A 23056-nucleotide genomic window follows, 5' to 3' on the forward strand; every position below is an offset into this window, starting at 1 on the left:
AGAGCAGAAAACAATGAAACAGAAATTACATACATATACAACTGAGATAAACAAAGAAGCCAAAAGTTGCTTCTTTGGAATGACTAATAAAATTGACAAAACTTTTGGCAAGACTAATCACAGAAGGGAGGTGAGGGGAAGAAGAACACAAATATATAAACAGGCAAGATTAAAAGAGATTGTATCTACAGATAGCTCATATAATAAAGAGATATTAAAAGAAAAACAACTTTATGGTGATAAACATAAAAACTCATGTGATATGGACAAATCACTAGAAAAATATATCAAAACTGACTTAAGAAGAAATAGCAAAGCTATTTAATGAAATAGCAACTATTAAATAAAATGAAGCAGCTGAAAATACAGTGGTCCCTCTTTATCCTTGGGGGATATGTTCCAAGATCCCTAGCAGATGCCTGAAACTGTGGATAGTACCGAACCCTATACCTACTGTTTTTTCCTACACATACATACCTATGATAAAGCCTTACTTATAAATTAGGCAACAGTAAGACATTAAGAACAATAACTAACAATAAAAATAATTATAACAACATACCGTACTAAAAGTTACCATAGATCTTAGCAATCTCAGCATATGATTTTTTTTCTTTCCTTATTAAGTCAAGAACTTTTACCTTTTCACTTTAAGGAAGCACCTTATGGCTTCTCTTTGGCATATCTGAATTGCCAGCATCACTACTCTCGCGCCTTGGGGCCACTATTCTGCAAAATAAGGGTTACTTGACCACAGGCACTGCAATACCATGACAGTCCATCTGATAACCAAGACAGCTACTAGGTGACAAACGGATGAGTGGCCCATACCGCGGGGATACTCTGGACAAAGGGATGATTCACGTGTGGGGCAGGACAGCACAAGATTTCATCACACCACTCATAATAGCACGCAATTTAAAACTTATGAATTGTTTATTTCTGGAATTTTCCATTTAATGTTTTTGCACCAAGGTTGACCAAGGATAACTGAAACTGCAGATAAGGGTGGACTGCTGTAGTTTTTCTAAAAACTACATGTTAAACTCACTGACCCAGATGATTTTACCAAACAGCAGGGAACAAATAATTCCAATCCTACACAGATTTCAAGAGAATACAAAAAAGGGAACACTCTTCAACACATTTTCAGAGGTTAGCATAAATATGCCAATACCAAAACCAGACGAGAACAGTGCAAGAAAGAAACTTACAGGTCAATCTTACTCATGAACAGAGATGAAAAAAATCTTAAGATAGTTCACATGCCAAATCCAACAATGGAATTTTTTAAAAAAATAAAGATAATAATGTACACTGTGACCAAGTTAGTTAAAACAGAAAAAGAGAAAATTGTCCCATTTGCAACAACACAGATGGACCTGGAGCTTATTATGTTAAACAAAATAAGCCAGACAAAGACAAACACCACATGAATTCACTCATATGTGGAAGATAAACTAACACACGGAGAGAGAGAACAGATTGGTGGTTACCAGGGGCAAGGGGTTGGCGGTGGGAACAAGGGATAAAGGGGGGCATTTATATGGTGACTGACAATCAATAATGTACAATGAAAATTTCATAATGTTATAAACTATTATGACATCAATAAAAAATAAATAAATAAAGATAATAATGTACACTGTGACCAAGTTAGTTAAACCTAGGAATGCAAAACTGGGTTAACATTACAAAATCAACTAATATCTTCCACCACATTAACATATTAAAGGAAAGAGATTATCATAAAAAATGCAGAAACATGTTTAATAAATTAAGATCCATGACTAAACTTGTAGCAAAGTAGGAATTATGGACACTTCCTTAACCTGATAAAGAGAATTTACAAAAAAAACTATAGCAAACATCATACCTAATGTTGAGATAATAAAGACATTCCTTTAAACTCTCAGTAACTATTAGTATACTATCAGGGTCCACTGGACTCAATATTTGGAATTTTTTTTTAAGCAGTTCTATTTATTTGTAATGCTTGATATTTCATGATTTTAATTTTTTATTAAAAGACTTCCAAAGAATACAGAGAAATTTTACTTCTTAAAAAATGGAATAAGAGAGTGACATCAGCATCATGGCCGAGTGAGCTTTCCCCCTTAGACTCTCCTCCCAAGATCCAACAAAAAGGACATTCAAATACCAACAGATGACATTCACACAACACAAAAGACGTCTGAGAGACCCACGCAGCCTTACATCTGAAGGTGGAGGTGCTGGAACCCCCAGAGGAAGCGGAAGGAGGTAAGGGGAACTCCTCTCCTTCCCCAACGACAATGACCTTGGGACCGGGACTGCACAGCAATTACAGTGAGAGGGGGGAGGGGGGTGGCCCTCCACGGGAAAACCATCCCTCTCCAAGTTCTCTCACAGCCTGTGGGAAGTTCCCATATGGAAGGGACTGAACTGTTGCAGTGGTGTCTTCATCAAGCTAGCATCCCAGGAGAGCAGATAGCAAGGGAAGAGCAAGAAGCCCCTGGGATTGGGCAGGTGAAAGAAAGAGCCCCTCACCCTGCCCAGCGCTCCAGTACAACCGGTTGGCCAGAGTGCCCGCATATCACGGCAGGCTCAAACTACATAGCTCTGCCCCACTCAGTGGCGGCAGGTGGAAGCTGTGACCAGATATTTTGAGAATGAGGAAAAATAAGCCCATGCCCTCAAGCAGTACGCAAAAATATATTAAATCTCCAGACCAGATGGAAAATGACAAGCACCCAGAAATCAATCCTGAGAGCAGAGAAATTTATAACCTAAATGACAAAGAATTCAAAATACCTATCATAAAAAAGCTCAACAAATTGCAAGAAAATACAGATAGATAATTCAATGAAATCAGGAACTTCTTCACAAAAGAGACTGAAACTATCAAGAAAAACCAATCAGAAATGTTGGAGATGAAAAATACAATGGAGGAGATAAAGAAAAATCTGGAATCTTTAAAAAACAGACCTGACAATATGGAGGAAAGAATTAGCAATATTGATGATAGGAAGGCAGAAATATTCCAGATGGAGGAGGAGAGAGAACTAAGACTAAAAAGAAATGAAGAAACTCTCCGAGAAATATCCAACTCGATTAGAAAACGCAACATAAGGATTATAGGTATTCCAGAGGGAGAAGAGAGGGGAAAAGGAGCAGAGAAGAAATAATAGCTGAGAACTTCCCAAACCTGGAGAAGGAGCTGGAAATAAAAGTGAATGAAGTCAATGGATCTCCTAAATATATCAACATAAAAAAACCCTCTCCAAGGCATATAGCAGTAAAGCTGGCAAAAGTCAATGACAAAGAAAAAATATTAAGGGCAGCAAGACAAAAAAAAAAAAGGTACAAAGGAATTCCTAACTGGCTCTCAGCTGATTTCTTGGCAGAAAGTTTACAAGCAAGGAGAGAGTGGAATGATATATTCAAAATTCTGAAAGACAAAAACTTTCAGCCAAGAATACTCTATCCAGTGAAAATATCCTTCAGATATGATGGAGAAATAGTAACTATCCCAGATAAACAAAAGCTAAGGGAGTTCATTGCCACAGGACCCCCACTACAAGAAGTGCTCAAGAAGGCCCCCATGCCTGAAAAAAACAAGAAGAGAGAAAGGGGATACAAACCTTTGAGCAAAGAGAGAAATAGGCAGACAAAATAGAAAAATTGCAGCTCTCTATCAGAACAGGTTAGCAAATACTTAATTATAACATCAAAGATTAAGGGAAGGAAAACATCAAAAATAAATATAACCTCATCACTTGAAACACAAACTCAAAACACGAGATGGAATAAGTTGTGATAATAATAAATTAGAAGGGGAAGAGGAGCCTAAGGAAATAAGAAGCCATCAAAAAATGGACTATCTCAGGGGGCCAGCCCTGTGGCATAGCGGTTACGTGCGTGCGCTCCACTGCTGGTGGCCTGGGTTCGGATCCCGGATGCGCACTGATGCACCGCTTGTCAGGCCATGCTGTGGCGGCGTCCCATATAAAGTGGAGGAAGATAGGCACAGACGTTATCCCAGGGCCAGTACTCTTCGGCAAAACGAGAAGGACTTGGCATGGATGTTAGCTCAGGGCTGATCTTCCTTACAAAAAAAAAAAAAATGGACTATCTCGTCTACGAGATTTTTTTTATACAAACCTCATGGTAACCACTAAACAAATAATCAGAAGAGAGACACATACGGTAAGTAAAGAGAAAACTAAGAGACCCCCATACAGAACTACCACACTGAATTGGTAGTCCAAAACACATGGGACAAGAAACAAAGGAACTGCAAAAGAACCAGAAAGTGAGCAATAAAATAGCAACATTAAGCCCTCATATATCAATAATCACTCTAAATGTAAATGGATTGAACTCTCCAATCAAAAGACACAGAGTGGCAGGATGGATTAAAAAACAAGATCCAACAATATGCTGCTTCCAGGAAACACATCTCAGCTCTAAAGACAAGCACAGGCTCAGAGTGAAAGGACAGAAGACAATACTCCAAGCTAATGGCAAACAAAAGAAAGCAGGCGTAGCCATACTTATATCAGACAAAGCTGACTTCAAGATAAAACAGGTAATGAGAGACAAAGAGGATCAATATATAATGGTAAAAGGGACATTCCACTAAGAAGACATAACACTTATAAATATATATAACACAGGAGCATCAAAGCACATGAAGCAACTATTAACAAACCTAAAAGGAGATATTAACAACAACACAATAATAGTAGGGGATCTTGACACCCCACTTACATCAATGGATAGATCATCCAGACAGAAAGTCAATAAGGAAATAGTGGACTTAAACAAAAAACTAGACGAGATGGACCTAATAGATATCTAGAGAGCACCTCATCCAAACACAGCAGATTCCACATTCTTCTCAAGCGGGCACGGAACGTTCTCAAGGACAGACCATAAGTTGGGAAACAAGGCAAGCCTCTATAAATTTAAGAAGATTGAAATCATAACAAGCATCACTTGCAATCATAATACTACGAAACTAGAAATCAACTACAAGAAAAAAACTAGGAAAGTGACAAAGATCTGGAGACTAAACAACATCCTACTGAACAACCAATGGATCACTGAAGAAATTAACGAGAAATCAAAAAATATCTGGAGACAAATGAAAATGAAAATACACCATACCAACTCATATGGGATGTAGTAAAAGCAGTCCTGAGAGGGAAACTCATAGCAATACAGGCCCATCCTAACAAACAAGAGAAATCCCAAATAAGCAAGCTTAAACTACACCTGACAGACTTAGAAAAAGAAGAACAAACAAAGCCCAAAGTCAGCAGAAGGCAGGAAATAATAAAAATTAAAGCAGAAATAAATGAAATTGAAACCGAAAATACAGTAGAAAGGATCAATGAAACAGAGCTGGTTCTTTGAGAAGATAAACAAAACTGACAAACCCTTAGCCAGACTCACTGAGAAAAAAGGAGAGAAGGCTCAAATAAATAAATTAAAAATGAAAGGGGAGAAATTACAAAGGATACCACAGAAATACAAAGGATTATAAGAGAATACTATGAAAAACTAAATGCCAACAAAATGGACAATCTAGAAGAAATGGAGAAATTCTTAGAATCATACACCTTCAAAAAACTGAATCAAGAAGAAATAGAGGGGCCGGCCCCGTGGCTTAGCGGTTAAGTGCGCTCGCTCCGCTACCGGCGGCCTGGGTTCAGATCCCAGGCGTGCACCAACGCACCGCTTCTCCAGCCATGTTGAGGCCGCATCCCACATACAGCAACTAGAAGTATGTGCAACTATGACATACAACTATCTACTGGGGCTTTGGGGGAGAAAAAACAGGAGGACGATTGGCAATAGATGTTAGCTTAGAGCCGGTCTTCCTCAGCAAAAAGAGGAGGATTAGCATGGATGTTAGCTCAGGGCTGATCTTCCTCAAAAAAAAAAAAAACAAAAAAGAAGAAATAGAGAGGGCCGGCCACGTGGCTTAGCAGTTAAGTGTGCGCACTCCGCTACTGGCAGCCCAGGTTCAGATCCCAGGCGCGCACCGACGCACCGCTTCTCCAGCCATGCTGAGGCCGGGTCTCACATACAGCAACTAGAAGGATGTGCAGCTATGACATACAACTATCTACTGGGGATTTCGGGGGAAGAAATAAATAAATAAAATCTTTAAAAAAAAAAAAAAGAAGAAATAGAGAATCTGAACAGACCAATCACAATAAAGAGATTGAAACAATAACCAAAAACCTGCCAAAAAATAAAAGTCCAGGACCAGATGGCTTCTCTGGAGAATTTTACTATACATTCAACGAAGATTTAATACCTATCCTTCTCAAACTATTCCAAAAAATAGAGGAAGAAAACACTTCCTAACACATTGTACAAGGCCAACATCACCCTGATACCAAAGCCAGACAAGGACAATACAAAGAAGGAAAATTACAGGCCAATATCGCTGATGAACATAGATGCAAAAATCCTCAACAAACTATTGGCAAATTGAATACAGGAATACATTAAAAAGATCATACACCATGATCAAATGGGATTTATACCAGGGACACAGGGATGGTTCCACATCTGCAAATCAATCAATGTGATACACCACATTAACAGAACAAGGAATAAAAACTACATGGTCATCTCAGTAGATGCAGAGAAAGCATCTGACAAGACCCAAGATCCATTCATGATAAAAACTCTCAACAAAATGGGTATAGAAGGAGAGTACCTCAACATAATAAAGGCCATATATTACAAACCCACAGCCAACATCATACTCAACAGTGAAAATGTGAAAGGCATTCCTCTGAGAAGAGGGAGAAGACAAGGGTGCCCACTCTCACCACTCTGTTCAACACAGTACTGGAGGTTTTGGCCAGAGCAATTAGGCAAGAAAAAGGAATCCAAAAAGGCAACAAAGAAGAGAAACTCTCACTGTTTGCAGATGACATGATTTTATATATAGAAAACCCTAAAGAATCCATTGGTAAACTATCAGAAATAATCGACAACTACAGCAAAGTTGCAGGGTACAAAATCAACTTACAAAAATAAGTTGCATTTCTATAATAACGAACCAACAGAAAGAGAACTCAAGAAGACAATCCCATTTACAATCGCAACAAAAAGAATAAAATATCTAGAAATAAATTTAACCAAGGAGGTGAAAGACCTATACAATGAAAACTATAAGACTTTATTGAAAGAAATCAATGATGACATAAAGAAATGGAAAGACATCCCATGCACATGGATTGGAAAAATAAACATAGTTAAAATGTCCATACTACCTAAAGCAATCTACAGATTCAATGCAATCCCAGTCAGAATCCCAAGGACATTCTTCTTGGAAATAGAACAAAGAATCCTAAAATTCATATGGGGCAAAAAAAGATCCCGAATAGCCAAAGCAATCCTGAGAAAAAAGAACAAAGCTGAAGGCATCACAACCCCTCGCTTCAAAATATACTACAAAGCAATAATAATTAAAACAGCATGGTACAGGTACAAAAACAGACACACAGATCAACGGAACTGAATTGAAAGCCCTAAAATAAAACCACACATCTACAGATAGCTAAACTTTGACAAAGGAGCTAAGAACATACAATGGAGAAAGGAAAGTCTCTTCAAAATGGTGCTGGGAAAACTGGGCAGCCACATGCAAAAGAATGAAAGCAGATCATTATCTTTTGCCATACACAAAAATTAACTCAAAATGGATCAAAGACTTGAAGGTAAGACCTGAAACTATAAAACTGGAAGAAAATATAGGCAGTACACTCTTTGACATCGGTCATAGAGGGATCTTTTTGAATTCCATGTCTACTCAGACAAGAGAAACAAAAGATAAAATAAACAAGTGGGACTTCATCAGACTAAAGAGCTTCTGCAAAGCAAATGAAACTAGGATCAAAATGAAAGGACACCCCACCAACTGGAAGAAAATATTTGCAAATCATATATCTGACAAGGGGTTACTTTCCATAATATATAAAGAACTCACAACTGAACAACAAAAAAACAAACAACCCGATCAAAAAATGGGCAGAGGATATGAAGAGACATTTTTCTAAGGAAGATATACAGATGGCCAACAGGCCCATGAAAAGATGTTCAACATCTCTAATCATCAGGGAAAATGCAAATCAAAACTACACTAAGATATCACCTTACACCTGTTAGAGCAGCTATAATGACCAAGACAAAAAATAACAAACGTTCAAGAGGTTGTGGAGAACGGGGAACCCTAATTCACTGCTGGTGGGAATGCAAACTGGTGTAGCCTCTATGGAAAACAGTATGGAGAGTCCAGAAAAAAATAAAAATAGAAATACCTTATGATCCAGCTATCCCACTACTGAGTATTTATCCAAAGAACCCACAATCAACAATCCAAAGAGGCTTATGTACCCTTATGTTCATTGCAGCATTATTCACTATAGCCAAGAAGTAGAAGCAACCCAAGTGTCCCTCGACTGATGATTGGATCAAGAAGATGTGGTATACATACAATGGAATACTACTCAGCCATAAAAAAAAGACAAAGTCGTCCCACTTGCGACAACATGGATGGACCTGGGGGGTATTACATTAAGCAAAATAAGCCAGACAGAGAAAGACGAACACCACATGATTTCACTCAATGTGGAAGATAAACTAACACAGGGACAGAGAGAACAGTCGGTAGTTACCAGGGGGAAGGGGGTTGGGGGTGCACACAAGGGGTGAAGGGACGCATTTATATGGTGACTGACAAACAATAATGCACAACTAAATTTCACAATGTTATAAACTACTATGACATCAATAAAAAAATGGAATAAAACTCATTCTAATTTGAAGTCACTTATGGATCCTCTGGACCCTTTTATAAGTCTAAGATACATAATGAGATCTTAGTGATATTTTTCCTATATCTTGAAACATTGTGCTAGTTCATCAAAACTCATCAATTATTCCCAACTATGCTAAGAAAAGACTAAAATAATAACAAAATTAAAAAACAAGAAATGATGACATCATCTAGAAAAGTGATGCAATAGCAAAATAAGTCAGTGCTATTACATTATCCTCAAGTTTTCTACTACATTACTCAAAGTACAGCATGCTATTTCAAGAAAATATAAAAGAAATCTGGAAACACCATCTTTGTAATCTATTTTTAGGTTTCACTGAATAGTGTTAAGAATTCAGAATTTTTCATTTTCCACCCAAAATGACAAAGAGAAGAAAACTGACAAGGAAAGATATTTCACAATTATGAGGTAAATCAGAAGATGAATGCAAAAAGACACATCTAGGAGCACTCTAGACCTGTACTGTCCAATATAGTACCCACTAGCCACGTGTGGTTACTTAAATTTAAATTAGTTAAAATTAAATAAAAAAATTTAGGTCCTCAGTTGCATTAGCCGCATTTCAAATACTTAATAGTCTCACACGTGGGGGCCAGCCCAGGGGCGCAAGCAGTTAAGTGCACGCACTCCGCTACGGGGGCCTGGGGTTCGCCGGTTTGGATCCCGGGTGCACACCGACGCACCGGTTGGCAAGCCATGCTGTGGCGGCGTCCCATATAAAGTAGAGGAAGATGGGCACAGATGTTAGCCCAGGGCCAGTCTTCCTCAGCAAAAAAGAGGAGGATTGGCATTGGATGTTAGCTCAGGACTGGTCTTCCTCACGCACACACAAAAAAATAGTCACACGTGGCTGGTGGCTATCACATTGGACAATACAGGTATAGAATATTCCTAACACTGCAGAAAGTTCTAATGGACAGACTCTACTAATGATGATAAAATTGATCATATAAGTGTAATCTCAGACCTTGAATCTTCAGATGATGATATTCTAGATCCGTAGTTCTCAACCGAGGCAATTTTGTCCCCCAGGGGACGTTTGGCAATGTCTACAGACATTTTTGGTTGCCACAACTGTGGAGTGCCACTGCCAACTAATACGGTAGGTATGCTGCTAAACATCCTACAATGCATAGGGCAGCCTGCCACAACAAAGAATGATCCAGCCCCAAATGTCAATAGTGACCAAGTGGAAAAACTCTGCCCTAGATGAATTTTCTCAAACTTAAGAATCAATGAATGAACAATATACTTCCAAGGACAAACAGGAAATATGGTATTCTCATCCAGTGAGTCATTTACATGAGAATTACTTCATTACCCAATATTCTGTGACAAGAACCTAAACCAACTTGTTTTGCTAAAAAGGATATGTGACAGTATTCTTTACTTTTTTATGATGTCTATATAAAAAATTTGCTTGATACAGTTCATAAGTAGACAAATGTCAGAGGTAGGCATGTATATAAAGGTGATGAAAAAATTCACTGTCTTGGGGCCAGCCCAGTGGCATAGAATTAAGTGCGCGCACTCCGCTTCAGCAGCCTGGGGTTCGCAGGTTTGGATCCTGGGTGCGCACCGATGCACCACCTGTCAAGCCATGCTGTGGTGGCGTCCGATATAAAGTAGAGGAAGATGGGCACGGATGTTAGCTCAGGGCCAATCTTCCTCAGCAAAAAAAAAGGAGGATTGGCATCAGATGTTAGCTCAGGCCTGGTCTTCCTCACCAAAAGTATTGTGTTCTGATGATTCTAGAGCAAGAGAAAGAATAATAATAATAGGATAGAACCTATTAAAGATGCATTTGATACTTAGAATCAGTATTGCATTTTGACAGTTGGGAATGCAACAACCAGAAGTAATGACAGAACCTATGAGAATTATTTGAAATCTGGAATTAGTATTGACAAATCAGAAGATGAATGCAAAGAGACATACAGCCACATTTTAGAACTGTGTTGCCCAATATGGTAGTCACCACTCAAATGTGGCTATTAAATTAATTAAAATGAAAAATCTAGTTCCTCCATTGCACTAGTCACATTTCCAGTGCTCAACAGCCACATGTGGCTACTGGCTACCATATTGAAGAGTATAGATACAGAACATTTCCATCAACACAGAAAGTTCTATCAGTCCTACTCTAGAAGAAATTTAATTAACTTAAATATTTGAGTGCTTACTATAAGGTTACCTTGATTTGCCTGCTTTGATGCAATGTTATTTGACACATTAAAGTACAAAGTAACAAATAATATTCACAGAACACTTACTACATGCCAGGCACGACATTTTTTGAGGAAGATTGGTCCTGAGCTAACATCTGTTGCCAATCTTCCTCTTTTTCTTTTTTCTTCCCAAAGCCCCGGTACATAGTTGCATATCTTAGTTGTAGGTCCTTCTAGTTCTTCTACATGGGATGCCACCTCAGCATGGCTTGATGAGCAGTGAGTAGGTCCACGCCCAGCATCCGAACCAGCAAACCCAACCGCTATGCCACTAGGCCAGCCCCCACATTTTCCTTTTAACATAAATGAAATCATTTAATCTTCACGTTAACTTCCTGAGGTAGATATTATCATTTCCTATTTTAGAGATGAAGAAACAGACAGATAGAGGTTAAATGACTTGCCAAATGTCATATAGCTACTCAATGGGGAGCCAAGAAGAATCCAGGTAGTCTGGCTCTAGACTATGTTATACTGCCTTTCGATTCCTAAATTCAATAATTTTCCATGTGTGCTTACTAATATAACAACATGGTAATTTTTCTAATATCTCATCTGATTAGGTCACTATCTTACTACTGTTGTTTTCTAATTAGTTCTCTGATTCCTGTCACAACACCACAAAATAAAGATAGACCAGCATTCTAAAGTTATTAAACTTATATTCAAAGATTGGGGTCAAATAATTTTATATGAAAACGGATATATATTATGGATTAAAATAAAATTTCTACTAATTTCTTAAGATAAAAAAGGAATTTTGAGCTTATACAAGCTATTTTGGGGTACTCCCCAGCTTCCTCCAAATATATATTCACTCTCCATTAGCATAAGAGTGACTTTGGCATTAAAAAAAATTTCTAAGAATATTAATATATCCCCTCCTACCGTGGTTTTGTTCAGAATCTCAACAAAGATTCAGCAATCATCTCTTTGCTGAACAACTTCAACAGCCTCCTAACTGTTTCCTACCTCACATCTTGCTTATGTTAGATCAGATTTTTACACTTCTGCCACTGACGTATTGAAATCACAGATCTGACAAGTCACACTACTGGGTGAATTCAAGCTAATTATTTTGGCAAATAAGGCCTTAAGATAAGCTAGCCCCTGCCTATTTCCCTAGGCTCATCTCACACTACTCCCTTCATCATTTATTCATTCATTCTTTTCACTCTGAATTATTACTGAACAACTACTATGTGCAAACAAGGTCCCTAAACTAATACATATTAGAGTCTAGAGACCAACATTCATTAATTAATCACAAAAAAAAAAGGTAAAATTCCAAATGCAGTAGGTGTTATGAAAGAACTACACAGTGATCCAAGTATAGGACAGGTGAATTTCACCTCTCAGAGAAGCTAAGGAAGGCTTTCCTGAGAAAGAGACTATGGAGAGATCTGAAGGATTAGGTAAGTGAAGAAGAGCATTCTAGGCAGCGGGAATAGTAGATGAAAGGTCCTGTGGCAGGATGGCGGACAGGAGAGGGAAGGATTGAAGAAGGACTGAAAGCATGTGGCTGATACAGAGAAAAAGCGATGAGAGAAAGAATCTAAGAAGCCAGAAAGATAAAAACTTATCCAAAGCCTCACACAGAGCAAGCAGTAATAAAACCTCAATTCAAACCTGGGTAATCTGTCTCTGAAACCCACCACTACACTGTATGCCTCCCCCAAAGCAGTTAGTTCATATATTTCAGTTCACAAATTACTATCAAATGCCCACTACATGCCAGGCCATGTGCTAGATGCTTCAGACACGACAGTGGGCCAACAATGAGCAAACAGAATCCCCGTCCTCATGGAGCTTTACAATCCAGTAGAGGAGTCAATCATATAATCAAATTCATGGCATAAAATTGCAGGTATGATAAATGTTACTAAAGCAAACAGTGCTATAAAAAATAATTTAATCTAGTTCAGAGTGGTCAGGCTTTTTTTGACAAAGTAAACAACTACGCTGAGATCTGAAGAATTAAATGTGAACTAGGCAAAAGAGAGAGATGGGTGTTCCAAGCCAAGGGAATCCATACATGTAAGGTTCTGGAAGGAGGGAGCAGATCAAATATGATGGACTCCAGTATGATGGAGCCCAAAGCCAGCTTCATGAGTCTGTGACCTGTGCAGTCACCTTGCGCCCAACTCTCAAAAGGGCCCCATGCTTAATCTGATACTCTGCTACTGCCATCATGAAATTCTTAACAATTTTACCTTTGAACTTGTGTTGTGTTACGTGAAGCCCAATGGGACAATGAAGCATACATGGGAGTAGTGAAGACAGCCTGGTGGCCAGGCACACATGCACATGCCTCGAGGTAGTCTGGGGGCCACAGGCCCCCAAGGTGGCTAGGGTGGGACCTGGACCCAGACTGGCAGCAGCATCACAATCCACAGTGGGAGGCCAGCTTACCTGTCCATCCCCAGAGCCTATCCCTGAGGCACCTGCACAAATATTAATTCTCCAGCCTGAGCACTGTGACAGGAACTCAGGCAGTAAACGTGTCAATAAATTACAAAATAAGTGTACACATGGACACTGCAATAATGCATATCAGGGAGTTATCAGAACTCTTCAGGGCCAGCCCCGTGGCTTAGCGGTTAAGTGCGCGCACTCAGCTGCTGGCGGCAGGGGTTTGGATCCCGGGCGCGCACCGACACACCGCTTCTCCGGCCATGCTGAGGCCGCGTCCCACATACAGCAACTAGAAGGATGTGCAGCTGTGACACACAACTATCTACTGGGGCTTTGGGGGGAAAAAATAAATAAATAAAATCTTAAAAAAAAAACAAAGAACTTCAGAGTTTAGAATCTCTGGTTTCCAAAACTGCTACAGAGAAGCAAATATCTACAGGCTTAGAAACAGAAATTAAATTTAAAGATCACGGCATTCAATGGAAAAGAATGCTATTTTAACATAAGGCTCTGGATGAACAATTTATTAATGAGGAAGACAATTTTCCTTTTTTCTTATAATTGAAGATACAATGGCAGGATGCATACATAAACAGGCATTTTTAATCATATACAAATCATTAAGCTACTTTTGGTTTCTTGTATGACCTCTAGGAGTAACAAGAAGTGTCAGAGGAAATATTAAAATATTGTATAAATTTACATCTACAATTAAACTCAACTTACATGAAACTGATTTATATGAAGAGCTAAATCTTTCTAGAAAAAAATGTTCTGCAAGAATTATCAGCTCTAGGGCCGGCCCCGTGGCTTGGTGGTTAAGTGCACGCGCTCCGATGCTGGCGGCCCGGGTTCAGATCCCGGGCGCGCACCGAGGCACCACTTCTCCGTCCATCCTGAGGCTGAGTCCCACATACAGCAACTAGAAGGATGTGCAGCTATGACATATGACTATCTACTGGGGCTTTGGGGGAAAAAATAAATAAATAAAATCTTTAAAAAAAAAAAAGAATTATCAGCTCTAAATGTACTAAAATTCATATTTGTAAATAATTAATCAGAGCACAACACCATCACAACCTATAAATTTAACAGCTCTTGAAAACAGTTGCATCAACACAAAGATCCTAGTCAAATAAAAAATTATTCGCAATCTTGCATTTGCCAAGAGCAACTGACATCACTTTCAATTATATTGGCGGAAAATGAACTTGCTCAAGGTAAAGATTTTGATGACTTAATAAATTTGTAGAAAAGCAAGCCAAAAAAATCTTATGATCAGCCCTGGTATCACATAAAGCACTATTTACTGTATTATATAAAAATTATGATATCAAAATATTATTTTTTTGCAATTTGTTTGTTGTTACTCATAAAGCACTATTATCCCTATTATGTTTTATAAGTAATATAATACGTGTTTTTAAAAGAAAAACTCCTATATTTTAGAACCTCTAATGGCACTTTTTTCCTACCTTTTGAACAAGTGGCTCCACATTTTCATTTTACATGGGGCCCTGCAAATTATGTAGCCAGCCCTGGCTGAAAAACAAAGACAGTAGATAGAAACAGCCTTATGGCTAGAGTATGAGGCACAGGCTAGCAACTACGCTGAGCTTTCAGAACCCTACTCAGAAAGCCATTGAAGAGGAAGGAACGGAATGAGACATAGCCTAGTAAATCAGAACCTTTATAGTTAAGACAGAGGAATCTGCAATTTTAGCAATCATTCTAAGACTGGTTATGCACCTTCTAAACTTTGAAAGCCCCTATTCTAGAATATTCTCTTTGTCACTTTATAGTGGGCCTAATTTTTCCCACAATTACAAGTGAATAGAGCTTGGCCTGAGAATACATCCCTATCTCTTCTCCAGAATAAAGTTTATTGGTTTTGTAGTAGCTCTTTCTCAAAAGAATATTTTTCCTTTTATTTGCTAGCAAGGTTATGCTTAACTAGCAGTGATTAAACAAATCTGTAGAAATAGGATGACGTGATTTATAAATGCAAAAACATAAATCTAGTCTTTACTCAGCCTAAGCCAGGATACAGCTTTTAATATTCTTTAGAATAAAATTATAGAGAACTCAAGAAAATAGTCATAGATTTTAAAAACACATGCAACATTCAAATTTATCAAAATGACATATTATTTGTGATACAATATTTTTATATCATAAAAAATTCAAATTACATTAAAACACAGAAATTGAGGACTCTTGCCACTTTCAATCCCATTCCCTAGACAGCCATTCTTAAAATTTTAGTATGTATCTTCCAATTCTGTTTCTATGCATATACAAATATAAGCAGATTTTTTTTAAGAAAACAAAAATAGGATCATATTATGTTCTGCACTTTTTTCTCTCACTCACTTATTTTGAGACTCTTTCCATTAAAAAAGAAAACCTACCACATATTAGATCCACATTTTGTAAGAGTTCCATAAAATTCTATTGTATAGAATACCATAGTTTATTTAACCAATTTCTTTCAACTAGACATTCACATCATTTTAGTTCTTTGCTATAGCAAGGTATATATGCCACAGTAAACATTTTTTGTGTATGTGCAAGTATTTCCAGAGGCTAAACAAAATGGCTAGCAGTGAAATAGGTGGGGTCAAAGGAAATATACATTTTTAAGGCTTTTGTAACATACTGCCAAACTATCTACCAAAAACTTGTAGCTTTTTATACTTCCACTAGCATTATCCACTTCCCTATACCTTTACAATTGGAAATATCATTTTAATCACAGGTCTGTTTCTGAACTATTCTGTTTCAACTTTCTATTCTTTTCCCATGCCAGTGCTACAATGTTTCAATTACTTTAGTTTTTTCATACATTTTAATACCTGGTACATCAAGTCCCCCAAACCTTCATTCTTCTTTTTTAAAATGTTCTTTGTTATTCTCATACAATTAATCTCCTAGATATATTTTCTAATTAATTAGTCAAGTTTTTCTCCCACCTCAAACATGGGTGAGGAGGGAAGAGGGATTTTGATTGACATCACATTCAATTTATAGATTGAGGGAGGAATTGCCACCTTAACCGGATTAATTCTTTGGACTGAGGAACTAAGACTTCATTTAATTCAGATCTTCTTTCATATTCTTCAAATAAGCTGTCTAGTTTTCTTCATAAAGATGTTGCATGTTTCTTATTAAATAGTGTCCTAGAATTTATCCCTACAATTTTTATTCCTAATGAATGAGATCTTTTTTCCTTTTTTAAGCTGATCATCGTTGTATATATATAAGGGAATCTTGCAATTGGTTTTTGTGTCTTATGTCTGGCCACCTTATCAAACAACTAATGGTTCTAATAGTTTTTTAGTTAATTTCCTTGGATTTTTTTTTCTGAATACCACCTACAAATAATCATCTTTTTTACTTTTCTTTCTAATATTTGCACTTATTCCTTTTTCTTATCTTACTGAATCAGCTAGGCCCTCCAGAAGGTGTTGAATGATAGTTATATTAGGACTCCCTATTTTACTCGTAAACGTGTCACCATTTACTAGTGCTTTCAAAAACTATTTTTTATCGTATTGAGAATTTCTTCAATTCCTAGTTTAGTTCCTTCTAATCATAAAATGCTGCTAAATTTTATCAACTGCCTTTTAGATATCTACAGGTCACTTCAAAAGTCTTTTCACATTTCTTCTCTGGATCACTGGCTATGTTCCAATTAGTTAAGTTTGACACAAGTCTCACTGCAAAATACACATTTAATTGAACTGAATTTTAAATAAAAATCTCCTGCTAACTAGTTTTTTGAGAAAAAGAATTCTGCTAGTGCGAGTTTTCTAATATCTAATCCCACAGCAAAGATCAGAAGACAAGGTTGAAATAAATAAAAATGCTTACTCAATATAATGCATATTTCCAATAAGAAAAGTAAATGCTATAACCAAAATTCTTAATTTTATGATGTGAATTATTGATCACAAAAAGATAAAAGCATTGAACCTTATACATACAAGAGGCTCAGGAAATATCTACTAAATAAATGCTCAAATATTCCCCAAACAGAATGCATTTGGTTCTCTTAGGCCTCCATGCAAATACATACATCTACCTGGAATACCCCTTACGCAACTGGAAAACTCCAATTTGTCCTTCATGGCTCAGCTTAAGGATCACCTATTCCAAGAAGCCCTTTCTAGGTCCCCATCTCAGTCTGAGACAGATGTCCCTTCTCTGTACTCTCACAGAACAAAGTATATACTTCTATTATAACATTACCTAATAATTGCTAAAGTTTGCCTTTCTCCCCCATTAGACTATGACCTCCTTGAAAACAAGGTCAGTCTTTCTCCTGTCTCCTCAGCATATATAGCATCATGTCTAGCATACATATACTAAAGAAATGCTCCAGAATGAATGAGTGGCCACAGATGGAATTCCAGATCCAAATCAGCTATATGACCGCAGGCCAATCACTTAACCACTCTGAATCTCAGATATTCTCATTTATAAAGTTTAAGAATAGCTCTTCGCTACTTACTTCATAAGATTGATGTGAGAATCAAATAAGAATTTTTGTATAGCACTTCAATTTTGCAGATGCTTTCAAAATATTAACCAAATTCCAATACAATAAAAACTACGAAAACTAGTCCTTCATTAAAATTGGATTTAGATATATTAAAATCCATTCTGGTTTTAAAACAAATATATGAAATTACTATTCTATAAAGTATCAGTTAACATACGTGCTTAGCATCATCTTACACTATCACCGCACACACTCACTAAGGACGATCTCTAACAGTCTAAGGAGCAGGGGAACAAAACCAAGGAAATTCAAGACAATAAATAAATAAAACACACTTTGGATTTATGGTTCAAACAAACGTGATATTAATACTAAAAGAACACTAAACTTTTCCATTATAGTGTCTCCAAAATCAAAACACAACTTACATTTCATATCTATTCACACACAAAAAAAAGAAAATGGAAACAATTTCCTTTAAAATTCATCCACAATGAGGTGAACAAAGAAAATTACAGGAGGATATGGATCATACAATCTCATTTATGTAAAAAAATACATTTTTAAAAATGATGTATGTATGCTCTTATATGTTTACAGATTTTCAACATGGATACCCAAGAAACAGTCACCTCTGAAGAGAAAGAATGGGAACTTTTACTTTCCCTTGCATACCTTTCTGCACAGCTTGAATTTCTTACTCTTCAGAAAGGTATCCCTACAATTTTTTTTTAATCAAGGAAAATACTTATAGCATATCATTTATGTTAAAAAAAAAGAAAAACTACATAACATATATTGTACAAGCATAGGAAAAAAGGTCAAAGTATAGTCAAACTTAATACGGATTACTTAGGGAGGGGACTGAGAGTGGGGAAAGGGAGAGGAAGATTCACTTTTTATTCTGTATATCTGTGTGTTGTTGATATATTTTAAAATAATATATTCCAGTATTAGTTATCATTTTTAAATAATGTAAAATGTATCTACAACACCAAATTTTCAGGTCTGTAAATATAACCTGTTAAGTTCATATAGTCAGAGAGACTCTCACAGATGAGAATGTTAGCACAGAAGTGTGGTCAATTTTACCTAACTCTGATATGTATTTAACATCCTCTCAAAAATTTAGGGTTAGGTATCTTAAGCAAAAGCCAACAAGTGGAATCTTTTTGGACAGGAAATTTTCAGGACCTATTTAAATAATGTTCCATTTGCACAATGCTTCCAGAATAAATAACTTCACTTGCATGCTGTTATTAATTTACAACAGTCCTTCCTCATTCTAGTTTGTTCATTTTCAAGTTTATTTTCTAGCAAGTAACCTCACTGTTTAGAATCAGATTAAGCAGTATTTACAAGCATCTACAGAAAATATTCTGTTACTACCTTTGAGGGAGAAATCACTCTTTATAGATTGAGACCTATAAAATCCATAAATATCTTTTTTACTCTACAGGTCTAATATACTACTTTATTTGGCAGCTTATCCAATAACCTAAACAAGATTGAATATAGAGGTTCACAGTGAAACAACTGGAATATCCAAAAACACATCTAGAAATTTCCCATCAGGTAATAAAATGTAACATTTATGGTATTATAATATGTTGACTTTGAGAAGCAACATGGTTGAGTAAAAATTTCAGAAGAGTTCTGAAATGGGAGTCTGGTCACCCGGGTTCAGGATCACTCTCATCACTAATTTCTTCTGTGATCTACCTCCGTCAAGTCACTTCTACCTCTTTGAACCTCAGTTTCCCCATCTGTAGAATGGAAGGGAGAAATGCTTAGACTAGGTTCTAATTTTAGGAAATCAGACTAGGTCTCTACTTCCTGAGAGAAGCTGGTAAAAGCTACAGAATCTATTACCAAAACTGTATTTGCACCCCAAAATCTGCTTACAATTTCCTTCTGATATCCGCCGTGGACTCCCTAAGACCTGTCCTAAAAGATCTCTTGAGAGTGTTCTACACACTAAAACTCTATGCTGATTTTTATTAAAGAAATATACAGACTATCAAAGAGTAAAATTAAGCAAAAATGATTGTGAAAGACATCACTAATTACTTGAATCCCAAAACATATTAACAGCTAAAATATATAGCAATTTTCTATAAACAAGATTTCCTCAAACAGATATCCATCTGACCCACAAGTGGATAAATGTTAAAATCACCCACTTTTTTTTTTTTAATATTCTAATGCTTAATAATTGAAATAGATTTAACAATCTTAACTATCCTGAAATGAATCAATTTATCTGCTTTCTAGTCTCACTACACTAGACATTAAGCAGCACAGACTGGTAACAGACTGACTGGAGTCAGAGTTCCCACTCTACCACTTTCCTTGAAAATCTGGGTAAATTACTTAGTATTTACATGTGTGAGCCCCTTAGTCTATAAAATGAAAGTAATAATACCCACCTCAGAGAGTTACTGAGGATTAAACAAGGTAAAATACGTAAAGTGCTTGGCATAGTGCCTCGTATATAGTAAGCACTTACTAATGTGAGCTGTTATTAATAAGTTGGAATGCAGCTTTCATACTGAGAAATAATGCAGTAACTGATACTCTTACACATTTCTGGTACACATTTTTGAAAGTAAGTGGAAATTTCCAAAAACGAATTTCCTATTTTTAATAACATAATATTTTTTTAATACTCTTTTCCTCTGGAAAGATTAAAAAGTACATAAACGGATATCTATACAACATATATGAGAGGTGGTGAGGTAGAGTGGAAAGAGATCCAGCTTTAGAGCCAGACAGACCTGAGTTCTAGACCTAATTTAACCATTTAGTAACTGTAATCTGGGCCACTTCAACTCGCTCTCAACTTTGTAAGCTGTTGCAAGGATTCATGAAGTATGTAAAGTCTCAAACACAGTCTACGGCATGTAGTATGCCCTCAATAAACAGTACTTACTACTACTCTTCTCAGCTACTCCCTTATAGGTGATAAAACTAGCTTTGTCAGGGAAGAGGGAAGGTACTGGCAAGCACAAATACCAATTAATATTCAGGCCAATGATGAAGAACACTAATTTTATGTTATCAATGTAAGAACTAAAGCAGTGTTTTTTAAATCAAACACTTCTAACGAAAATGAGGCTTCTAGTTCCTAGAAAATTTTCAGGTATTTCAGGAAATGCTGTCGGGGATTTTAAGAACCTCGTATTAAGGGAGATACTAGGTAGTTTTTCCTGGACTTGCAAGAGTCTGAAAACGTTATCTACTCAGTTTTGTGACAAAACGATTCACTTAACTTTGCTCGTAATGAAGCAAGCAAATCCCGCTTTTTATTATACTTCTCAATTGCATGAGCTAAATTTCATGACCTATCTGGTGTTGTGCGTGTGAAAACAAAACTTAATAAATGAAACTACAAACTATGTTAGAATTAGTTCAAATATTTTTAAATGTGATGCTCGAACACATAACTCAATCACCGAAACAAAAGGAAAAGAAAAAAGTCCAAAAAGGAAACAAAGCTGGCTGCATTCAATTCTCAGAAAGGCTGAATCAATTCAAGTAATCAAATGAGCCTCTAACTGCCAAAAAAAATCTACAAACACGGAGGTTATACTTTAAAAAATAAAAGTGGGCCAACAAATACAAACACACAGTTCACCAAGTAACTGAATATAGTTTATCCTCACTTCTACTCCCTGCGTGGAATACTTTTTGGAACCTTTGACTTGGCCTTCCCAAACTCCCTGAGTAAAGAACCTACTCATCAAACTGTGTATTGTATAGTGTAAGAACGAAGTTAATGCGCGACCCAGAGGGAGCTCAGTCCTGGAAAAAGTTTTGCCCCAATGACCTTGGTCCCAAAGATTCCCCTCTCTCCTGCCGGTCCTTCCACGTGCTGCCGGCTGCGGTTACCCCCGAGGAGGCTACAGGTCAGAAGAAGCGCTTAAGGACCTGAATGCACGAAGGGAACGAGGATGGCTAACAGCACCTGGGCTGGGCCATCTCTCCCCTCCTGACACCAACTCCCCAGCGGCTAGCACACAGCCCCCGACCAAAGCCCTTCGGGGATGACCTGACCTCGCTCCCCGCGCCTTACCCTCGCCCCGGTGGGCCGCAGCATGCAGGGCGAAGACCGTGGCCCAGGAAACTCTTTCCTACAACACCATATTCCGTGTCCCGCTGGGGTGCCGGACATCCAGGGGAAGGGGACAGCCCCAGGAAAAGGAGGACGAAGGCAGAGGAAAGTGGGATGGAGAATCCTGCGCCACGCCACCACCACCTCCTCCACTTCCAGAGGTCCCTGGAGGCCCCTGCCGGTCGCCAGCCCAGCGGCGGCAAAGCCTAGCACAGCAGGGCCAGTCGGAGGCCCCCAGGTGCCGGCGTGCGGGGGACGCGCCGCACTCACCATCAGAACTTTGGCCGCGTTCTCCAGCTGAGCGATCACTTCTGGGGGCCCCAGCGCCGCCGCCATCATGGTCTCTCTTCAATGACGCGCCATGCGCTGCATTCTGGGAGCGGGCGCCGCGGCCGGCCAATCGCCGCAGCGACCCCGGAGCCTCTCGCGCTCCTAGCGGCCGTCGCAGCCGCGGTCGCCGCCGGCGTTGCAGCTTCTGTGCGGCTGGCGTGGCCTCCGGCTTCTGGGCTGCAGAGATGGAGAGGAGCGTGAGCCAGGCCGCCTCGCCGGGGCTGTGGCGCCCGCAGTCCGACGCCGGGCAAGGCCAGGGCGGCTGGCCCAGACGGCGACGGCCGCGCGCAGCGGGCGCCCGCGGCTCCTTGCCCGCGCATGCGTGCTATCCGGCGCCCCTTCCTGGCGGCTTCTGCAGCGCCTGTCCCCAGGACCCGCTGGGTTCCCTCCACCGTGAACACACTCCGCCGCATCAACCGGTAGTGCCCGAGACGCCGGCCGGCTCCCTCGGTTCTCTGCCCTTCACTCCATCTGCCCCTGCCCCTCCTTTCTCTTCCACGCTCCACGCCCCGCAGGCTCTGACTTGGAACCGCTCTCCCCACTTCCTCCCTTCAGAGTGCGCCTCCGTGCCTAACAGCTCCGTCTTCTGCGTCCTACTTCTCTGTCCCTCTTTGCC

At 38.5% G+C, this 23056-nt stretch overlaps 1 protein-coding gene across 1 annotated transcript in view; it reads right to left on the minus strand.

Annotated features, from left to right (window-relative positions):
* XPO4 (exportin 4) overlaps positions 1 to 22678 on the minus strand; it is a 127027-nt gene extending 104349 nt beyond the window's left edge. The window contains exon 1 of the mRNA XM_058547827.1: positions 22381 to 22678. Within this exon, the coding sequence (XP_058403810.1) occupies positions 22381 to 22449 (69 nt within the window). The 5' untranslated portion in view covers positions 22450 to 22678. The remainder of the gene's footprint in view (positions 1 to 22380) is intronic.
* Between the last annotated feature and the right edge of the window lie 378 nt (positions 22679 to 23056).

This window comes from Diceros bicornis, chromosome 9, assembly GCF_020826845.1.
Source record: "Diceros bicornis minor isolate mBicDic1 chromosome 9, mDicBic1.mat.cur, whole genome shotgun sequence".
NCBI classification, from domain to species: Eukaryota; Metazoa; Chordata; class Mammalia; order Perissodactyla; family Rhinocerotidae; genus Diceros; species Diceros bicornis.